The following is a 15,514-nucleotide window of genomic DNA, read 5'->3' on the forward strand; positions in this document are numbered from 1 at the left end:
AACCAAGGATTTCTTTATTGCTGTGTGTCCTTACGTGACCTCGCACCGTGCAGGTATGAGGGCGACGGCGGACGCCGAGGCGGGAGGTTCACAATAAGCCACGAGGGACGAACGACGGCGGGGGCGCGGCGGGAAGCGAACGGGGTGTGTCAAACTCGCAACGGCGGGCTCGGCCCGCCTCGCCCCCCGGGCCGTCTGCATTCGGCTCGCTGCTCTGCCCCACCGTCCCCCACCGCCCCGACCGCCGCTGCCGCGGGGTCCCGGGGCAGGCCGCAGCGCCCGGCAGCCCGCCGGATTCCGGCCGCGTCCTCCAGGCCAGGCCGCAGCCGGCCGGCAGGACGGAGGCCGCTCGCCCCGCGGCCGCCTCGGACAGCCGGGAACCGCCCGGCCCCGCGGCCCACCCGCAAACACACCCGGCGCGTCCGCCCGCGCCCCGGGCCGGGACTCGCTCCCGCACCGCCCGCCCGGGACCCCCGGCGCCGTTGCCATGGCACCTCGTCACTTCCGGCGCGCCGCGGGGGCGCCGCGGGCCGATGACGCGTGCTGGGCCCGGCGCTTCCGGTCGCGCGGGCCGGGAGCGGGGCCGGGGCCGCCGCCGCCATGGGCGCCGCCCGCGACGCGGAGCAGCAGCCGGGGCCGCCGGGCGAGGAGGGCCCGGGCGGCGCCGAGGAGCAGGTGGTCAGCACGGTGAGGCGGGGGCCGGGGCCGGGGCCGGGGCCGGGGCCGGGCGGGCAGCGGGCGGGCCGTAGCTGACGCGTGTGTCCCGCAGAGCCCCTGGAACATCATGATAAAGCACCGGCAGGTGCAGCGGCGCGGCCGGCGTTCCCAGATGACCACCAGGTACGGGCGGGCCGCGGCCTCCGCCGGAGGGACCGGGCCGGCGGGGAGGCGGGACGGGACCGGGCCGGGCCGGCGGGGAGCTGGGCCGGGGCGGGAGGGGGACGGGGACGGGGACGGGGCTGGGCAGGGGCCGGGCTGGAGCTGGCGGCGGTGGCGGTGGGGGCGTCCGGGCCGGACGGATGCGAGGGGGGAGGCTGAACATAGGGACCGGGCTGGAGCGGGCGCCAGACCGGGGGAGGCTCGGGGTCGGAGCAGACTGGAGCAAGGCGAACGTCCCCCCGACCGCTCCGCCCTCAGCTTCACGGACCCGGCCGTGTCCATGGACCTGCTGCGAGCCGTCCTGCAGCCCAGCATCAACGAGGAGATCCGCGGCGTCTTCAACAAGTACATGAAGGTGAGAGCTGCGGGGTCAGGCCCCGCCGCCCCGCCCCGTCGCGGGCTGCCCGGAGAGAGCTCCGCTTCCCGGCGCCGCGCGAGGCCGTCGCGCCTTTCTCGTGGCCGCTGGCACGTGGGTGTGGTGTGGGAGCTGGACCCGCGAGCCTGCCCCGACACTGCCCGCCTGCTCGGGCTCTGACCCTCTCCGGCCATCTCCTCTCCAGTTTTTCCAGAAGGCGGCAATCAACGTGCGCGATAACGTCGGGGAGGAGGTGGACCCGGAGCAGCTCATCCAGGAGACCTGTCGGAGCTGCCTGGAGCAGGTGGGCGCTAGCAAGGGGCTCCGCTCCCTCCGCAGGGCTCGGCGCCCGGCCGAGCAGAGCAGCGCGGCTGGAACATGTCCCTCTTAACGGCTCTGCCGTTAACCAGGGGGACGCCCGCGGCCCTCACGTGGTTGCTGTGCTTTGCTTCATTCTCACTGGGAAGAGGAGAGCAGTCAGGGCCAGGCAGCTCGTGCTGCTGCCTTCCACGGCTGCTGTCGGCACGTGTCGCACGGCCGGAGCTTCCCCACAGACCGGCCCCCTGGCACCCGTCAGAGCATCCGGGGGGGGGGGTGGGATTTTTTTCTTTCACGTCTTGCTTTTGTCCCAGTTGCCCAGACTTTATCGCACTCAGATGCTTTTACATCTTGCCATCTGCGAAAGCACTGCGTGGCGGCACTCCGAAAGCAGAGCTGTTACAGGGCTTTCGGGCAGATACGCGAAAGTGGGGGTTGCTGGCAGGTCCCTCTCTGGGCCCGGAATCGGGTAACCCTTCTTTCTCTTCTGCAGGCTAAACTGCTGTTCTCCGATGGCAAAAAGGTTGTTCCCAGGTTGCCCCATGAGCAGGCAGTACCAAAGGTAAAAGTTGTTATTGTTCCCAGAGGCTTAAATGACTTGTAAGAGCTGGGAGAAGGAGCAGGAGGGCTGGAATTGCTTTGTTCTCCGCTTCTTCTTGTCCGTCAGTGCACTAGCGAGGAGGCAGAGCCGGGGGATGTTAGGTGAGGAGGGAGCGGTGCCTACAAGGCAACAAAAACCCCAGGCGCAGTCGCTGCTTGTTGCAGTTCGGTGTTTCTCACTGGGACAGAGCGGGGTCGTGTCTCCCTGCACGCTTGTGCTCTCTGCCTCGAGCGTGGCAGAGGAGAGAGCGGCCGGCTGGATGCGTGGGGCCCTTGTGTCTAGGCGGGGAGAAGGGCCCTGCTCATCCCGCTGCCATTCCTCTTCCAGCGTGCACGACAGACGGATGAGGAGCTGAATCGTCGAGGGAGCCCCATTCCCAAAAAGGTAGGAGGGTTTTCTGCATGAGGGATTTCATGTTTCAGGAAGCCTGCTCCTCGTTCCTGGCCATTCCCACAGCATGAGCGTGCACAAGTGCGCAGGCAGCTTTTGGGGTCCCTCAGAGGTGCTCGCTCTTGTGTCAGCTAGCGTTTCTGCTCGTGACAAAAAGAGCGGCTTCCCTGGGAGGGGGCGGGTAACGAGAGGGTTCTCTCAGCCCACGCAGCTGAGTCACTGGAGGATTTCTTCCATGCAGAGAAAGGGGCGGCCTCCAGGACAGAGTCTGTCGAATGATCGCGGGGTCTCAGGCATGGCTGCGTGAGTATGGGTCCTGAGCTGGAGCCCCTGTTTCGGGAGGGTGGGGGGAAAATGAGGCTGCCCGACTGGGGGGGTACAAAACCCTGCGGTCTCTTTCCCCTCCTGCACAAAGGAGGGGTGCAGGGGGAGTGCCAGAGGGAGGGCAGGAGAGTTTTAGGTTGAGCTGTTCCCCCCAGGAGGCAAAGACCTTCAAGGAAGCGGTTTTAAAACAGGCCCGAAGGGGTGAAAAGGTCCAGATGGACCACGCAGAGTGGGCAGTGTGAGACACAGGTGGCAGTGGGATCTTGGCCGCCAGGGAGAGGAGAGCGTGCAGCAAAGACGAGGGTCCAGAGCTGGGCACCGCAGGGGAACAGAGGGTGTGAATGAAGGCGGGTCCGGAGGGGCCGGGGCTCAATCCCTGCTGCTGGTGCCGCGGTGGTGACTGCGCTGGTCCCGCAGGACTCGTTCTTACTGCATTTTCCTTCCCCTCAGGTGGAAGCTCAAAGTCTCTGAGCCCGTGAGAAGGGATGGACCAAAGGTATTGGCTGGCCGACACTGCTGGGCTCACCCTCTCCTCCCCTTTGCTTCTGCCAGCAGAGCCCTACTGCTGCGGGAGCGGAGGACAGCGCCGAACTGTGCTCTGCCCCGACGGGCCCCTGCAGTGCAGGAGAGAAGCAAGAAGAGGAGCGAAGTGCCTGGAGGCCTTTGCTTGTCTCCCCCAGGCGCCGAGGCCTGTAGCTCTGCGGCGTGGTGCCGCTGTTAGGAGACCTGGGGAGAGCAGTAGTAGCCAGGAGGATCCCACACGTGTTTCCCACGAGGGAAACTACTTAGGTCAGCGCAGAGGGAAGGTAACTTCCCTCCTCTGCAGAAGCCCGGAGGTCTGTGGCCAGCTCCCTCCCTCCCTCCCAGGCCGGGGGCGGTTCCGAGGTTCCCCATCAGAGAGCTGAGGCTCGTGCAGCATGGGCCGGCACCAGCTTCGTTTCTAATGTTGCCCCTTTTCCAATTGCTCTGTAGTGGGATCCATCCCGACTGACTGAAACCACAACCTTTGTGCTGGGATCTCGAGCAAACAAGTAAGGAACGGCCCTGTCGATGGAGGGTGGTGTCTCCAAGGCAGGAGCCCGTAAGACTCCTCCCGTCACTTCGCTTCTCTGCCTCGAAAGCAGTAGGAAGGGCTTGGGGAGGAGAGGAGGTGTCCCTATACCACCACGGCCGCCCTCCGCACGACGTGTAACACCCCCTCATGTTCCTCTTTCAGAGCTCTCGGGATGGGAGGAACAAGAGGGCGACTCTACATCAAGCATCCCCACCTCTTTAAGGTCAGATGCCGCAGCAGGACGCTTCCCCCTTCGGGGTTTGCTCAGAAACGGTTTCTGATGGGAGTCGGGACCGTGCGCTTCAGCTCGCTTGTCTTCTTCCTCCCCCACGCCCTTCCGTGTTATCTTAGAGCACGAGCGCGCGCAGTCTGGCTAGCACACCGGAGCATAAGTTAACGGCGTAGCGCAGCCTCCGAGGCGGCGGGTTTGCCCGGAGCCAGGGCTTGAGGTTGGAGAAGCAGCAGGCAGAGCTGAGCCCCCACCGGGCAGCACCGCGGGGGGCGACGGGCTCGAGGGAGCGCTGGAGCGGGGCGCAGCGTCCCGGCAGGAGGGTGGTCAGAGCGGAAGGTCTGTTGCCTGTGTTCAGCTAGGTCCTTGCTGCTTTATTGCAGTACGCAGCCGACCCGCAAGATAAGCACTGGCTGGCAGAGCAGCAGCACATGAGGGCCACTGGGGGCAAGATGGTGAGTACGCCCGGCCTCGCGGCTCCTGCAGCCGGCGGGAACCGCGCAGAGACCCACCGCAGGGCTAGGACGGGCGGAGGAGCAGCGAGCCAGGGCGCGCGCGGCGAGCGGCGCGCCGCGGGAGAGGCGGCTTTGGCAGGAGGCTAGGCAGGGCGTGCGGAGGCAGGGGCGCTCCCGGGGCTCCGCGGGGGCCCCGTCCGCTGCCCCTCGGGGTTCGGGCGCGCGCGAGGGCGAGTAGCGCGGGCCGGGAGGCGCGGCCGGCTCCCGCGGGGAGCGGCGGCTCTGCGCCGGCCGGGGACGGGGCTGCGGCGCTGCCCTCGCCGCCCCTCGTGGGCGCCGGAGCGGGTGCGCGGCAGCCCTGAGGTGTCCCCCGCCTTGTGCCGCAGGCCTACCTCCTCATCGAAGAGGACATTCGGGATTTGGCCGCCAGCGACGATTACAGGTGAGGACCGGAGCAGAGGTGCCGCATGTGCCGCCACGCCCGGGGCTGCTGCCCTGGGGGCCTCCACCGCGCCCACCCTTGCTGCTCCGCTGCGGGGGGACCCCGTGCTGGAGGGGTCCTGCTCGGTGCCAGCTGGGGGGCTCGGTGCCAGCTGGGGGGCTCGGTGCCAGCTGGGGGGCTTGGTGCCCAGGGTTTGGGGGCTCGGTGCCGGCTGGGGGGCTCAGTGCTGGTTGGGGGCAGGTGCCAGGGGTGCGTGGCGGGTGCCGGAGTCCCTCCGTCTCACCCCACCTCTCCCCAGGGACTCCGTCGACCTGCGGCTGGAGGAGCTGAAGCCCTTCGTCCCGCCGGCGTGGATGACGGAGAAGATGCAGAAGCACATGGAGACGCTTCGCCGCGGGGGGGACCTGCCGCCCCCCGAGGACCCCCCCGAGCCCTGAGGCCCCGCCCCGAGGGCCCCCCTGAACCCCAATAAACCGCTTCGCACTCGCCACCGCCGCCTCCTGGGGAGGGGAGGGGAGGGGAGGGGAGGGGAGGGGAGGGGAGGGGAGGGGAGGGGAGGGGAGGGGAGGGGAGGGGAGGGGAGGGGAGGGGGGGGGGTGTCTGCCCCTTTAAGGGCCCCCCGCACCCGCGGGGCAGTGACCAATCGCGGCGCTTCCGCCGCGGCGCCCAGCGGCCAATCCGCGGCCGCCGGCGGTTACCGTGGCAGCCGCATCCCTGGCGAGCGGCGATTGGCCGGCTCGAACGCGGCTGCGCGCTGATTGGCGGAGGGGCCGCACGTTGGAAACATTCAAACGGGGCGCGGGAGCGGGGCGGGACCGGACGGGAGAGAGCGCGCGGCCCCGCACCGCACCGGCACCGGGACCAGGCCGGAGCCACCCCTGCGCCGGCACCGCCGCTTCGCACCGGGGAGCCCCGACCGCCGCTCGGCACCGGGAGAGCCGCAGCGGGGTCCGGGTCCTGCGCCGAGCGCAGCCGCGGGCGGGAGGGAGCGGAGCCCGGTGCGGCGCCGCCCGGTGCCCGTGAAGCGGGTGCGTCGCCCGGCGCCCTCGGGAGCCGCCATGGCCTCGCAGAACGCCGACCCCGCCGCCGTGCCCAGCGCGGCCGCCCGCAAAGCGGCGGAGGCGGGGGCCACGGCGGCCCGCGGGTCGGTGGGGAAGAGGTGAGCCGGGGCCGGGGCGGGGGCCGGGGGCTGCCCCGCCGGACCGGCCCGGTAACGTGTGCTTCCCCCGCAGGCTGCAGCAGGAGCTGATGGCGCTCATGGTGAGTGGGGTCCCGGGGCCGAGCCGGGGGGGGGGGGGGTGTCCCGGGGCCGGGCCGGCGGGAGGGGTCCCGGGCCGCCCTGACGCGCTGTCCCCGCAGATGTCCGGTGACAAGGGCATCTCCGCCTTCCCCGAGTCCGACAACCTCTTCAAGTGGATCGGGACCATCGACGGCGCGGCCGGCACGGTGAGCGGCCGGGGGACCTCGGGCTGTGCGGGGGGGGGGCCGGGTCCGCCCTGCTCCCCGCGGGCTGAGGGGCCGTCTCGGTCCTGCCCGCGGCCCGGCTCCCCCGGGGCTGGGGCTGCCCCCCGGGCTGCGGCCCCCGCCCCTAACTCCTGCCCTCAGGCCTACGAGGAGCTGCGGTACCGGCTGTCGCTGGAGTTCCCCAGCGGGTACCCCTACACCGCGCCCACCGTGCGGTTCCTGACGCCCTGCTACCACCCCAACGTCGACACCCAGGGCAACATCTGCCTCGACATCCTCAAGGACAAGTGGTCGGCCCTCTACGACGTCCGCACCATCCTGCTCTCCATCCAGAGCCTGCTGGCAGGTGGGTCCCACGGCCGCGCTGCAGTGGGGTGCTGGGGGGGGGGGGGGGGTCGGGGTCCCCCCGCCCCAGCACGGCCCTGGGTGGCAGGGCTCAGGGGTCCAGGGCACCCTGCCCACTGACCCAGCCACTGTCCGCAGAGCCAAACATCGAGAGCCCCCTGAACACGCACGCCGCTGAGCTCTGGAAGAACCAAGCCGGTGAGTGCCCGGGGCGGGTGCCCCCCCTTCTCCCTCCTCCCTCCGGGGTGGGCAGCGGTGCAGCCCCCCAGCCCCGCTGCATCCCGCTGCCTGCCGAGCCCCGCGGCTGCCCCGGGACCCTCAGCCCCGCACCCCCACTGTCTCCTCAGCCTACAAGAAGTACGTGCGGGAGACGTACGCCAAGCAGACCAAGAGCCAGGAAACCTGACCCGCGCCGCCTCTCCCCGTCGTACCTGGGCCTCCGCCCGCTCCCTGTCCGGCCGCTCCCCCCGGCTTTCTGTATCATAGGCTGTTTGTAAATTAATTTTGCAGTCCGAGCCACAGTTAATGTATAAATAAATGCACGTTTATAACTCTTGTTCTGGGGGGGTTTGTTGCAGCCTGGCGCCTTCTCTCGGTGGGCCTGGCCCCAGGGTCCCACTGGCCCCTCTGCAAGCGTGGGCAGGCAGGGAGGGACACCGACCCCCGTGGGGTAACAGGGGCTTATTAACACTGAGGGTGCCCGGAGCTGGTCCTGTTCCCTCTGCAGGGTGGGGGCAGCCCCCAACAGCGCCTGCCCGGGCTGGGAGCCAGGGGCCATGTGGGTGCACAGGGCCCCATCCCCTGCTCTGCGACGCCTGTGTTGGGGGGGGGGTGCCAGCCCTGCCGCCTCCTCTCCTCCCCCCCGGTCAGAGCACCCTGCAGCAGTGCCCAGCGTGAGGTCCCCCCCAAGCCCCCCCAGCCGTGGGGGCCGCAGTGCCGCCTGTCCCCGCCGACTGCGTGGCCTCTACTGTCCACAGCGGGATGTTGGCTCTGCTCTCCATCTCTGCCAACGTGGCCCTCACCTGCTCGATCTCCTCCTCCAGGCACAGGGCAGCCGGGGGCTGCACGGGACCCCCCCCTCGCCGGCTGCCCTTGCGGCTGGGCAGCCCCCGGCCCCCCAGCCCGGTGCGCAGCAGGGCCGCGCCGCCCCGCTGCGCGGAGAAGAGCTGGCAGAGGTGGTGGGCTCGGCACAGGTCCTGCAGGAAGAGCTCCAGGGAGGAGAGGAAGAGCACCCACAGCCGCTCCAGCTCCCGCCGCTCCTCGGTGCTCGCCGGTGCCTGCCGCAGCCCCGCCAGCAGCGCGCTCCGCAGCCCTGCGGGACGGGGGACGCTGAGCCGGGGCGGCCCGCGGCCCCTCCGCCAGCCCCGGGGTGGGTGGGGGCACTGTGGCCGCTGCCCCAGGCCCCCCACCTCTCCGCTGCCGGGGGCAGCAGCCCCCTCCTTACCGGCGCTGAGCTCGCGGGCCTCCGCACTCCTCCTGCGCCGCTCCTCCCGCAGCCAGGGGCCATCGGCGCTGCCCCCGAGCTGCAGCACCAGCTGCCGGTGCCCGGCCGTGGCCTTGCAGAGGGCAGCCTGGGCGGCCGCGCACGTCTGCGCCACCCCCCGCGTGCCGCACGCGTCCCCTCTCCCCGGTGCCATCGCGCCCCACGAGGACGGGACAGGGCTGGGCCCCTCCGCGGCGGCCCCCGGCTCTCCCGGGGGGCTCGGCTCCCCTCTGCCTCAGCACCGCACCACGGGGATGCGACGGGCTCCGAGCCGTGTCCCTGTGTCCCGCCAGCTGTACGGTGCCGGCCCCGCTGTCCCCACGTGTGCCAGGCGCTCCCTGGCCCCCACCCGCCCCAGCCCGGGGAGCGTGCCCCCCTCGTCCCCCTCCGCTGCGCTCCTCCCCGGCTGGAGGGGCTGCGCGGGGCCGCTGCGAGCGCCTGGGGAGGAGCGGGTCCCTGGGGAGCAGCGATGCTCGGCGGGCTGGCACCGACCGTCCAGACACGGAGGCTCCAGCGTCGCCTTGACCCCGCAGGGAGGGGACTGCTGCTGCCCCCCCGCCTCATAGCCCGGTGCCCTTCCCTCATGCCCTTCCTGGTGGGACACGGGGGTCCTGGTGCTGGGCAGGCGGTGGTGGCTCCCCAGATCCCCTGTGGTCCCACACCCCTGTCCCGGAGCAGGCAGGAGCAGCCCCCCAGAGCTCCCGTAGCTTCGCTGCCTGCTGGGATCCCTCGGGGCCGGGGCCGCGCTCCCTGGCCCGCTGGCGTGTGAACCGGCCGCTCCGCATGGAAAGTCTGAGCTCAGCGCTGGCGTCTGCCCAGCAGCCCGTGGGAACCGCGGCCCCGTGCTGCCCCCACACCCCCCGCTACGGCCCCGCGGGGTGAGACCGACCGGCACGAGGCACCCCCCCAGACACGTCCCCCTCCCTGGGGAGCGGCGCAGGGGGCACAGTGCCACCACGGCCCCCTCCCCACGCGAACCTGGTGAAATCCCGTACCAGCAGCTCAAGCCTTTCCCCTTTTATTGAGGCTCGAACTGAAACCACACGCAACAGACCGGAGGAAAAGCTCGGCCGCTGGCGGCGGGGCGAGACCGGGGCCCCGGCGTGGGGCAGGGTCCCAGCCGGTGCGGGCGGCCGGGGGCCGGGCGCTGCGGAGCTGCTGCTCCCCGGGCGGCGGTGGAGCGGGGCTGGGCGCAGCGGCCGGCCCGAGGAATGTCTGGTCCCTTACTGCACGCCCTCCATCATCTTCAGGAACTCTGCAAGAGAGCGGCACCCTCAGCCTGCGGCCGTGCCCAGGGCGGGCAGCACGGGTGCTCAGCTGGGGCAGCCGCGGGGCGAGGGCCGGGGCCATCGCTCACCGTCAAAGTCGATGCGGCCGTCGTTGTTCTTGTCCGAGTCCTTCATCAGGTCCTCTATGTCCTCCTCGGTGACATGCTCCCCGGTGGCCCTCAGGATCTCGCCCAGCTCCTCGATGTCGATGAACCCGTCCGCGTTCCTGCAGGAGGGTGAGGACAGGATGCGGCCCCGCTCACCCCTGCGGGCAGGGCGGGCAGGCATCGCCCCCACTCACCGGTCGAAGATGCGGAAGCAGTTGGCCAACTCCTCCTCAGACTTGCCCTTGGCATCCTCTTTCATCTGGCGCACCATCATCACCAGGAACTCCTCAAAGTCGATGGTGCCGCTGCCTGCGGGGAGGAGGAGGAGCGCGGTCAGGCTGCCCACCCGGCACCCGCTGCCCACCGCTCGCCACCGAGGGCTGCTCACCGTCCTCGTCCACCTCCTCTATGATGGCGTCCAGCTCCTCCTTGGTGGGGTTCTGGCCCAGCATCCTCATCACCGTCCCCAGCTCCTTGGTGCTGATGTCCCCGCCGCCATCCGCATCAAACATGTCGAAGGCGGCCTTGAATTCTGCGGGGAAGGGGGGTCAGGGCCGGGGCAGCGCGCGGGACGGGGCCACGGCAGCGGGACGGAGCCTGGCCCCGTGCCTCGGCCAGCTCCGGCCCCTCTCCCTGCCGCCCCCGGCTCACCCGCGATCATCTCCTCGCTGAGGAAGGCGCGGGCTTCGGCCTGCTGGTCCGTCTGCAAGGCAAGGGAGCAGGGTCACCGCGGCCGCCCACGGCGCGCCCGGGAGCCCCTCGCAGGGGTGCGGGGAGAGCCCCTGTCCAGCTGGAGGACGGGGCCGTGCCGTGCCGAGCCATGGCCCCCAGCAATCCACGTGGCTCCGGTGCCCCCCGCGAGGGCGGCGGGCTGCGGGGAGCCGCCTGCCCGGGGGGCTCCGTGGGGCAGTGGCTGCCGTCCTCGTGTGCAGCCTTGGCATCCCAGGCATGCAGCGCTATTTTTGGGATCTCCTCGGCTCCCCTTATAGGGATCAGTGGGGCTGCGGCCATGGGCACCTGTCGGCCCCGATCGAGTTTCTCCTGGAGGCGCGGGCCGGCCGCGGAGCCGGCAGCAATGCCGTGTCGCATGACCCAGCACTCGGCTTTCAGCCACCCCCTGCCACCGCTGCCTCCGTGCAGCCCCGAGCTCCGGCCGGGGCTGAGCCAGCGTCCCCGGGCACCCGCACCCCTCGGGCAGCCGCACGGTCCCTCTCCGGGGCACGTCCCACGGGGACCCTGTGCCGCCCTGACTCTCCCTGCCCTCGCCCACCGTGGCCAGCCCGGCCCTGGGGACCATCTCCCCACCTCCGTGGAGGTGCCTCAGCAGCCCGGATCCCCCGGGCGCGTGCAGTGCCCGGCGCCTCCTGCCCTGCCGGGTCTTGACCCGGCACGCAGCGCATGGCACGCGGCACGCAGCACGCGGCACACAGCACATGGCACGCGGCGCACGGCTCGCAGCAGCATGGGGGCTCTTACCATTGAAGTCATTTCTGCTGCTTCCCTCCCCCAGGGAGTCACCACCTCCTGCAGCAGAAGTCCCCAGAAGCTCCCTGGTGTCCCTGGCACCCCAATTTGTAGCGTCTCCGCCGCACGGCGTGCCCCCAGCCGCTGGGGCCCCGGCCCCGGCAGCCTATCAGCTCCCCGGTGGCGATCCGGCCCCGCTCATTGGCAATGGGCGCATTTTACCTAATTTAGCCAAAGCGTTATTGGCCAAGAGCTGGGGATTAAATGTGGGTCTGAAGCTGGGATAGAAATTCAAGCCCTCCGGGGAGGGACACTGGAGTCTTGGCAAGTGGGTGGCTCTGCCCGCCCCAGCACCCCCCCGCCCAGGGCGGCTCAGCAAGGAGGGGGTTAAAAATAGCCCCGGAGCCACCAGCATCACCCCGACAAGCGGCCAGGGCTTCCTCCTGTGCCGAGCTGTCTGCCCCCACGCCGTGGGCACAGACCATCGCCCGCTCCCCTGCCAAACCCGCAGCCCTGCCTGGGGCAGGCTCCCAGCACGGGGCCGGGCTCCCCAGGCACAGCGTCCCCTCCCTCACCCCCGCAAGACCCCGGGGGCTCCAGACTCTCCCCACCACCTCCAGCCCCCTCCCTTCACCCCCATTTTCTGCTAGGGTGGGCCGGGGCAGCGCCTCATTGCAGCAACCCGCCCCAGACGAGGAAGGGGCCCCCGGCAGGGCCTGGGGTGCGAAGCCCCTGAGGGGACGTGGGGCATGCCCCCCCGTGGTACGGGGTCCCCAGTGCCGTTGGCACCCGGCTCCGGGGTCTGGAAAAGGCCCCGTCTTTTCGTGCTGCCGGGAGAGTGGGAAATCTGCCCGGGTGCCTCCTCGAAGGCTCTGCCCTCGCACAACCGCAAGCCCATGCCAGCCACCTTTGCCAGGGCCCAGCTGGGGCTAGTGGCTTTGGGGACATGCTGGCCAAGTGGCCCGTGCCCCATGGTGCTCCGAGGGGGGTGCACGGGGGGCTCGGGGCTGCAGCGCCTGTCCCGCAAGGTCCCGGCACCAGGGACATCCAGCAGGTTCCCTGGCCCCTGGTTTTGCCGGGACCCCCGTTCCTCAGGTGGGAGCTGGCGACGGCACCGGCCCAGCCCCCCGTGCATCCCACCCTGCCCAGCAGCCGGGCAGGGAGGGGCTGGGGTGGCTCTGGGGCCCCCGGGGCTCTGGGTGCAGAAGCCCCTGCAGACCCACCCGCGCCCAGGGGACCGCAGGGGTCCGAGCCCGGGCAGGGCGCAGCGGGCGAGCAAGCGGCTGAGCGATGGCAGCAGCTGGGCTGGTTCCTCGATATTAATAGACATTCCCAAGAAAGCGGCGAGGAGGGAGCGGGCGCGGTGCTAAATAAGGCAGGGCGAGCCCCGGGGGTGCAGCCCAGCTGCACGGGGTGCGCGGCGAGGGCGGCCGGGGCCAGGGCTCCGGGGTGCCAGGGCGGCCCAGGGGATGTCCCGCAGGGGCTGCGGCACGGCGGGACCGGGAGCCCGGGCGTGGGGTACCACGGTACCGGGGTACCGGGGTATGGGGGTATCAGGACGCCGGGACCCCGCAGCGCCAGGCGCGGGGGTGCGGGGCTCCCGTGGCCCAGGCAGGGGGACCCGGGGCCCTGCCGGGACAGCCCGGGCGGGGGACAACGGCAGCGGCTGCCGGGCGGGGGCGGGGGCGGGCAGACCCGCCCTGACCCGTGCCGGGCCGTGCCGGCCCCGCCGCCGCGATCCGGGTTCCCGGCGGAGGCGGAGCCGCGCAGGGAGGATCCCGGGACGAGCCGCGGTGGAGCGGCCATCGCTCGGCACCGCCCGGCTCGGCCCGGCCCGGCCCGGGCCAGCACCGTACGGACCGGCCCTGCCCGCAGCGGGGACGCGGCTGCACCGGGCCGGGGCCGGGGCGGGAGCGGGGCCGGGGCCGGGGCCGGGGCCGCGCGGGGTGGTCCGGGCCTGACGCCCCGCGGCAGCGGGGCCGGGCGGGATGGCCGCCCGCATCCTGCACCGCCTGCGGCACGCCCTGGCCGGCGAAGGCGGCCGGGAGGAGCGGGCGGGCGGCGGCTGCGAGGCCGAGGAGTTCCCGGAGAGCTCGGAGCTGGAGGACGACACGGAGGGGCTGTCGACGCGGCTCAGCGGCACCCTGAGCTTCACCAGCCACGAGGAGGAGGAGGAGGAGGAGGAGGAGGAGGAGGAGGAGGGTGCTGGAGAGGAGCTGGGGGAGCCGCCGCAGCCGAGGGGGTCAGCGGCGGGCGCAGAGGACGGAGGCAGGTGCCGGGGCCGCTGCGCTGGGGGGGCCGGGGCGGCCCCGCTCCCCGGGGCAGCAGCACCCTCGGGGTGGGGGAACCCAAGCGATGGTGGGGGCCGGCGGCCCGGAGACGTCGGGGCGCTGGGAGAGCCCCGTCCCCGCAGCGGGCGGGCTGACACCCCTCTCCTGGTGCAGCGTGGGGCCCCGCGGCCGAGCGTCCCGGCGGCAGCCTGCTGACCCGGCAGCTGCAGGAGCTGTGGAGGAAGTCGCGGGGCAGCCTGGCACCGCAGCGGCTGCTCTTCGAGGTCACCAGCGCCAGCGTGGTCAGCGAGCGCTCCTCCAAGTACGTGGTGAGTGGCCCGGCGGGGCTGAGTGGGCGTGGGGTGGGCGCAGGTCCTGCTCCCTCCCGCGGCAGGGGTCCCACGGGGCCGGCGCTTATTTCTCTCTGTCTTTCCCCGTGCTGCTCGGACGGTGCTGGCGGCTCAGATGAGCCTCAGGTAACTATCGCCGATGGGGGCTGCGGCTGCGGCAGCCCAGCCTGCTCCCTCCTGCCTGGGCAAAACCCCCGCGGCCCCTCTGCGGCCGCACACCCAGCTCTGCCCGGCCCCGCGGGAGCAGCGCGCCCGTGGCACCGCCCTGACGCCCGGCTCCCCCCGCAGCTCTACACCATCTACCTGATCCGCTCCGGCCGGTTCGACAAGGCCCCCGCCGCCATCGCCCGGCGCTACTCGGACTTTGAGCGGCTGAACCGCCGCCTGCGCTGCCGCTTCGGCTGCGACATGGCCGGGGTCGCCTTTCCCAGGAAGAGGCTGCGCCGGAACTTCACCGCCGAGACCATCGCCAAGCGGAGCCGAGCCTTCGAGCAGTTCCTGTCCCACCTGCACTCCATCGCCGAGATCCGCCGCTCCCCCGAGTTCCTCGAGTTCTTCTTCCTGCAGGACCTGCGGGCCGCGCAGCGCCTGACCTGCACCGGCATGTACCGTGAGGCCCTGGCCACCTGGGCCAACGCCTACCGGCTGCAGGACCGGCTCGGGGTCTGTGGCTCCGGCCGCTTCCTCCTGACGCTGGCCGGGCTGGCTGTCTGCCACCAGGAGCTGGATGAGCTCGGCGAGGCCCACGGCTGCTGCGAGCAGGCGCTGCAGCTGCTGGAGGCCCAAGGCAGCCACCCGCTGCTGGGGCCCTTCCTGCAGGCCCACGTCCACCTCGCCTGGAAGGTGGGCAAGGACAAGCGGCGCTCGGAGGCCCGGCTGCAGGACCTGCAGGAGGCCGGGCCACCCCTGCAGCAGCAGCCCACCCTGAAGGAGTGCCTGATCAAGGAGCCTCTGGAGTGAGCGTCCCGCCGCCGGCGCCCGCGCTGGCAGGAGGGCAGGGGGCTGTGCGGGGCTCGTGCCCGGGGCGGCCGGGAGCAGCCAGGGTGACGCCACGGGTGGGGATGGGGCAGGGAAGCGGCACGGCCCGCGCCCAGGAGCTGCCTCGAAAATGCACTTTCTCTGTGGTGAGTCCGTCCCGCGGGGCCGGGTGCTCGCGGGTGCTCGCCGCCTGCGCTGCCGGGAGCCGGCTCCCCCGCCGCGGGGGCTCCTAGAGCGGACGGGACCTTAGCTGGAACATACTGGCAGTGCGTAAGGGAGCGGGAAGGCTTCTGGCAGGGTCCGGGGCTCTTGCCAGGAACTTCCCATAAAACTTATATAATACAAAGGACTTTATTTAATAAAGTCTTGGTAGGAAGAAGGGCAAGGCGCCTGCTGTGTTTGTTCAGCTTCACTTCCCCCAGGGCACCGAGGTGGGAGCTGACTTGTCTCCTTTCCCCGGCTCCCAGCGGCCGGGCCCTCTCCCAGGCCCGTCCCTGGGGAGGAGACCGAGGGCGAGGAGAAGCAGCAACTGACACAAGCGCCGGGGCACGAGGAGGGCAGGAGAAGTGAGAAGGGGAAGCCGCGTGTGCCATAGTAGCACTTTCCCCTCCTGTGACCCAGCCTGCGGCGGGGGCAGAGCCGGCCCCCAGTGCCCCCGGCGCTGCTCGCCCTCCGCCTGCCGGGAAAGGCTCCCTCGGGCGAGCGGAGTCACGGGCGCCAAGGGGACAAACTCCAGGG

At 71.5% G+C, this 15,514-nt stretch overlaps 5 protein-coding genes across 8 annotated transcripts; 3 read left to right on the top strand and 2 right to left on the bottom strand.

Annotated features, from left to right (window-relative positions):
• The first annotated feature begins 527 nt into the window (after positions 1 to 527).
• On the top strand, positions 528 to 5,535 carry DNTTIP1 (deoxynucleotidyltransferase terminal interacting protein 1). 2 transcript variants are annotated; one of them, XM_075516788.1, is made up of 13 exons: positions 528 to 687; positions 770 to 840; positions 1,138 to 1,234; positions 1,440 to 1,538; positions 2,046 to 2,114; positions 2,481 to 2,537; positions 2,785 to 2,846; positions 3,318 to 3,363; positions 3,840 to 3,898; positions 4,084 to 4,144; positions 4,534 to 4,605; positions 4,992 to 5,047; positions 5,346 to 5,535. In XM_075516788.1, the coding sequence occupies exons 1-13, from the start codon at positions 601 to 603 to the stop codon at positions 5,482 to 5,484; spliced, it is 975 nt and encodes a 324-aa protein (XP_075372903.1). In that variant the 5' UTR covers positions 528 to 600; the 3' UTR covers positions 5,485 to 5,535. The 2 variants fall into 2 exon arrangements, with proteins under 2 accessions (XP_075372903.1, XP_075372904.1); XM_075516789.1 differs by lacking the exon at positions 4,534 to 4,605.
• A 296-nt stretch (positions 5,536 to 5,831) lies between these two features.
• On the top strand, positions 5,832 to 7,412 carry UBE2C (ubiquitin conjugating enzyme E2 C). The gene is made up of 6 exons (XM_075517367.1): positions 5,832 to 6,206; positions 6,280 to 6,307; positions 6,407 to 6,493; positions 6,653 to 6,857; positions 6,995 to 7,054; positions 7,204 to 7,412. Exons 1-6 carry the CDS (start codon positions 6,106 to 6,108, stop codon positions 7,260 to 7,262), a joined length of 540 nt encoding a protein of 179 aa, XP_075373482.1. The 5' UTR covers positions 5,832 to 6,105; the 3' UTR covers positions 7,263 to 7,412.
• Positions 7,413 to 7,722: 310 nt separating this feature from the next.
• LOC142416877 (regulator of G-protein signaling 9-binding protein-like) lies at positions 7,723 to 8,493 on the bottom strand. The gene is made up of 2 exons (XM_075516966.1): positions 8,301 to 8,493; positions 7,723 to 8,168 (listed from the first exon to the last, which is right to left on the bottom strand). The coding sequence occupies exons 1-2, from the start codon at positions 8,491 to 8,493 to the stop codon at positions 7,723 to 7,725; spliced, it is 639 nt and encodes a 212-aa protein (XP_075373081.1).
• Positions 8,494 to 9,377: 884 nt separating this feature from the next.
• TNNC2 (troponin C2, fast skeletal type) lies at positions 9,378 to 11,717 on the bottom strand. The gene is made up of 6 exons (XM_075517076.1): positions 11,191 to 11,717; positions 10,366 to 10,417; positions 10,103 to 10,246; positions 9,909 to 10,023; positions 9,697 to 9,833; positions 9,378 to 9,594 (listed from the first exon to the last, which is right to left on the bottom strand). Exons 1-6 carry the CDS (start codon positions 11,200 to 11,202, stop codon positions 9,563 to 9,565), a joined length of 492 nt encoding a protein of 163 aa, XP_075373191.1. The 5' UTR covers positions 11,203 to 11,717; the 3' UTR covers positions 9,378 to 9,562.
• Positions 11,718 to 13,013: 1,296 nt separating this feature from the next.
• On the top strand, positions 13,014 to 15,157 carry SNX21 (sorting nexin family member 21). 3 transcript variants are annotated; one of them, XM_075516785.1, is made up of 4 exons: positions 13,014 to 13,450; positions 13,623 to 13,777; positions 13,914 to 13,924; positions 14,087 to 15,157. In XM_075516785.1, the coding sequence occupies exons 1-4, from the start codon at positions 13,167 to 13,169 to the stop codon at positions 14,756 to 14,758; spliced, it is 1,122 nt and encodes a 373-aa protein (XP_075372900.1). In that variant the 5' UTR covers positions 13,014 to 13,166; the 3' UTR covers positions 14,759 to 15,157. The 3 variants fall into 3 exon arrangements, with proteins under 3 accessions (XP_075372900.1, XP_075372902.1, XP_075372901.1); XM_075516787.1 differs by lacking the exon at positions 13,914 to 13,924 and having other exon boundaries at positions 13,623 to 13,770; XM_075516786.1 differs by lacking the exon at positions 13,914 to 13,924 and having other exon boundaries at positions 13,014 to 13,446.
• Positions 15,158 to 15,514: the final 357 nt, after the last annotated feature.

The sequence above is a fragment of the Mycteria americana genome, chromosome 14, assembly GCF_035582795.1.
Source record: "Mycteria americana isolate JAX WOST 10 ecotype Jacksonville Zoo and Gardens chromosome 14, USCA_MyAme_1.0, whole genome shotgun sequence".
In the NCBI taxonomy this organism is placed as follows: Eukaryota; Metazoa; Chordata; class Aves; order Ciconiiformes; family Ciconiidae; genus Mycteria; species Mycteria americana.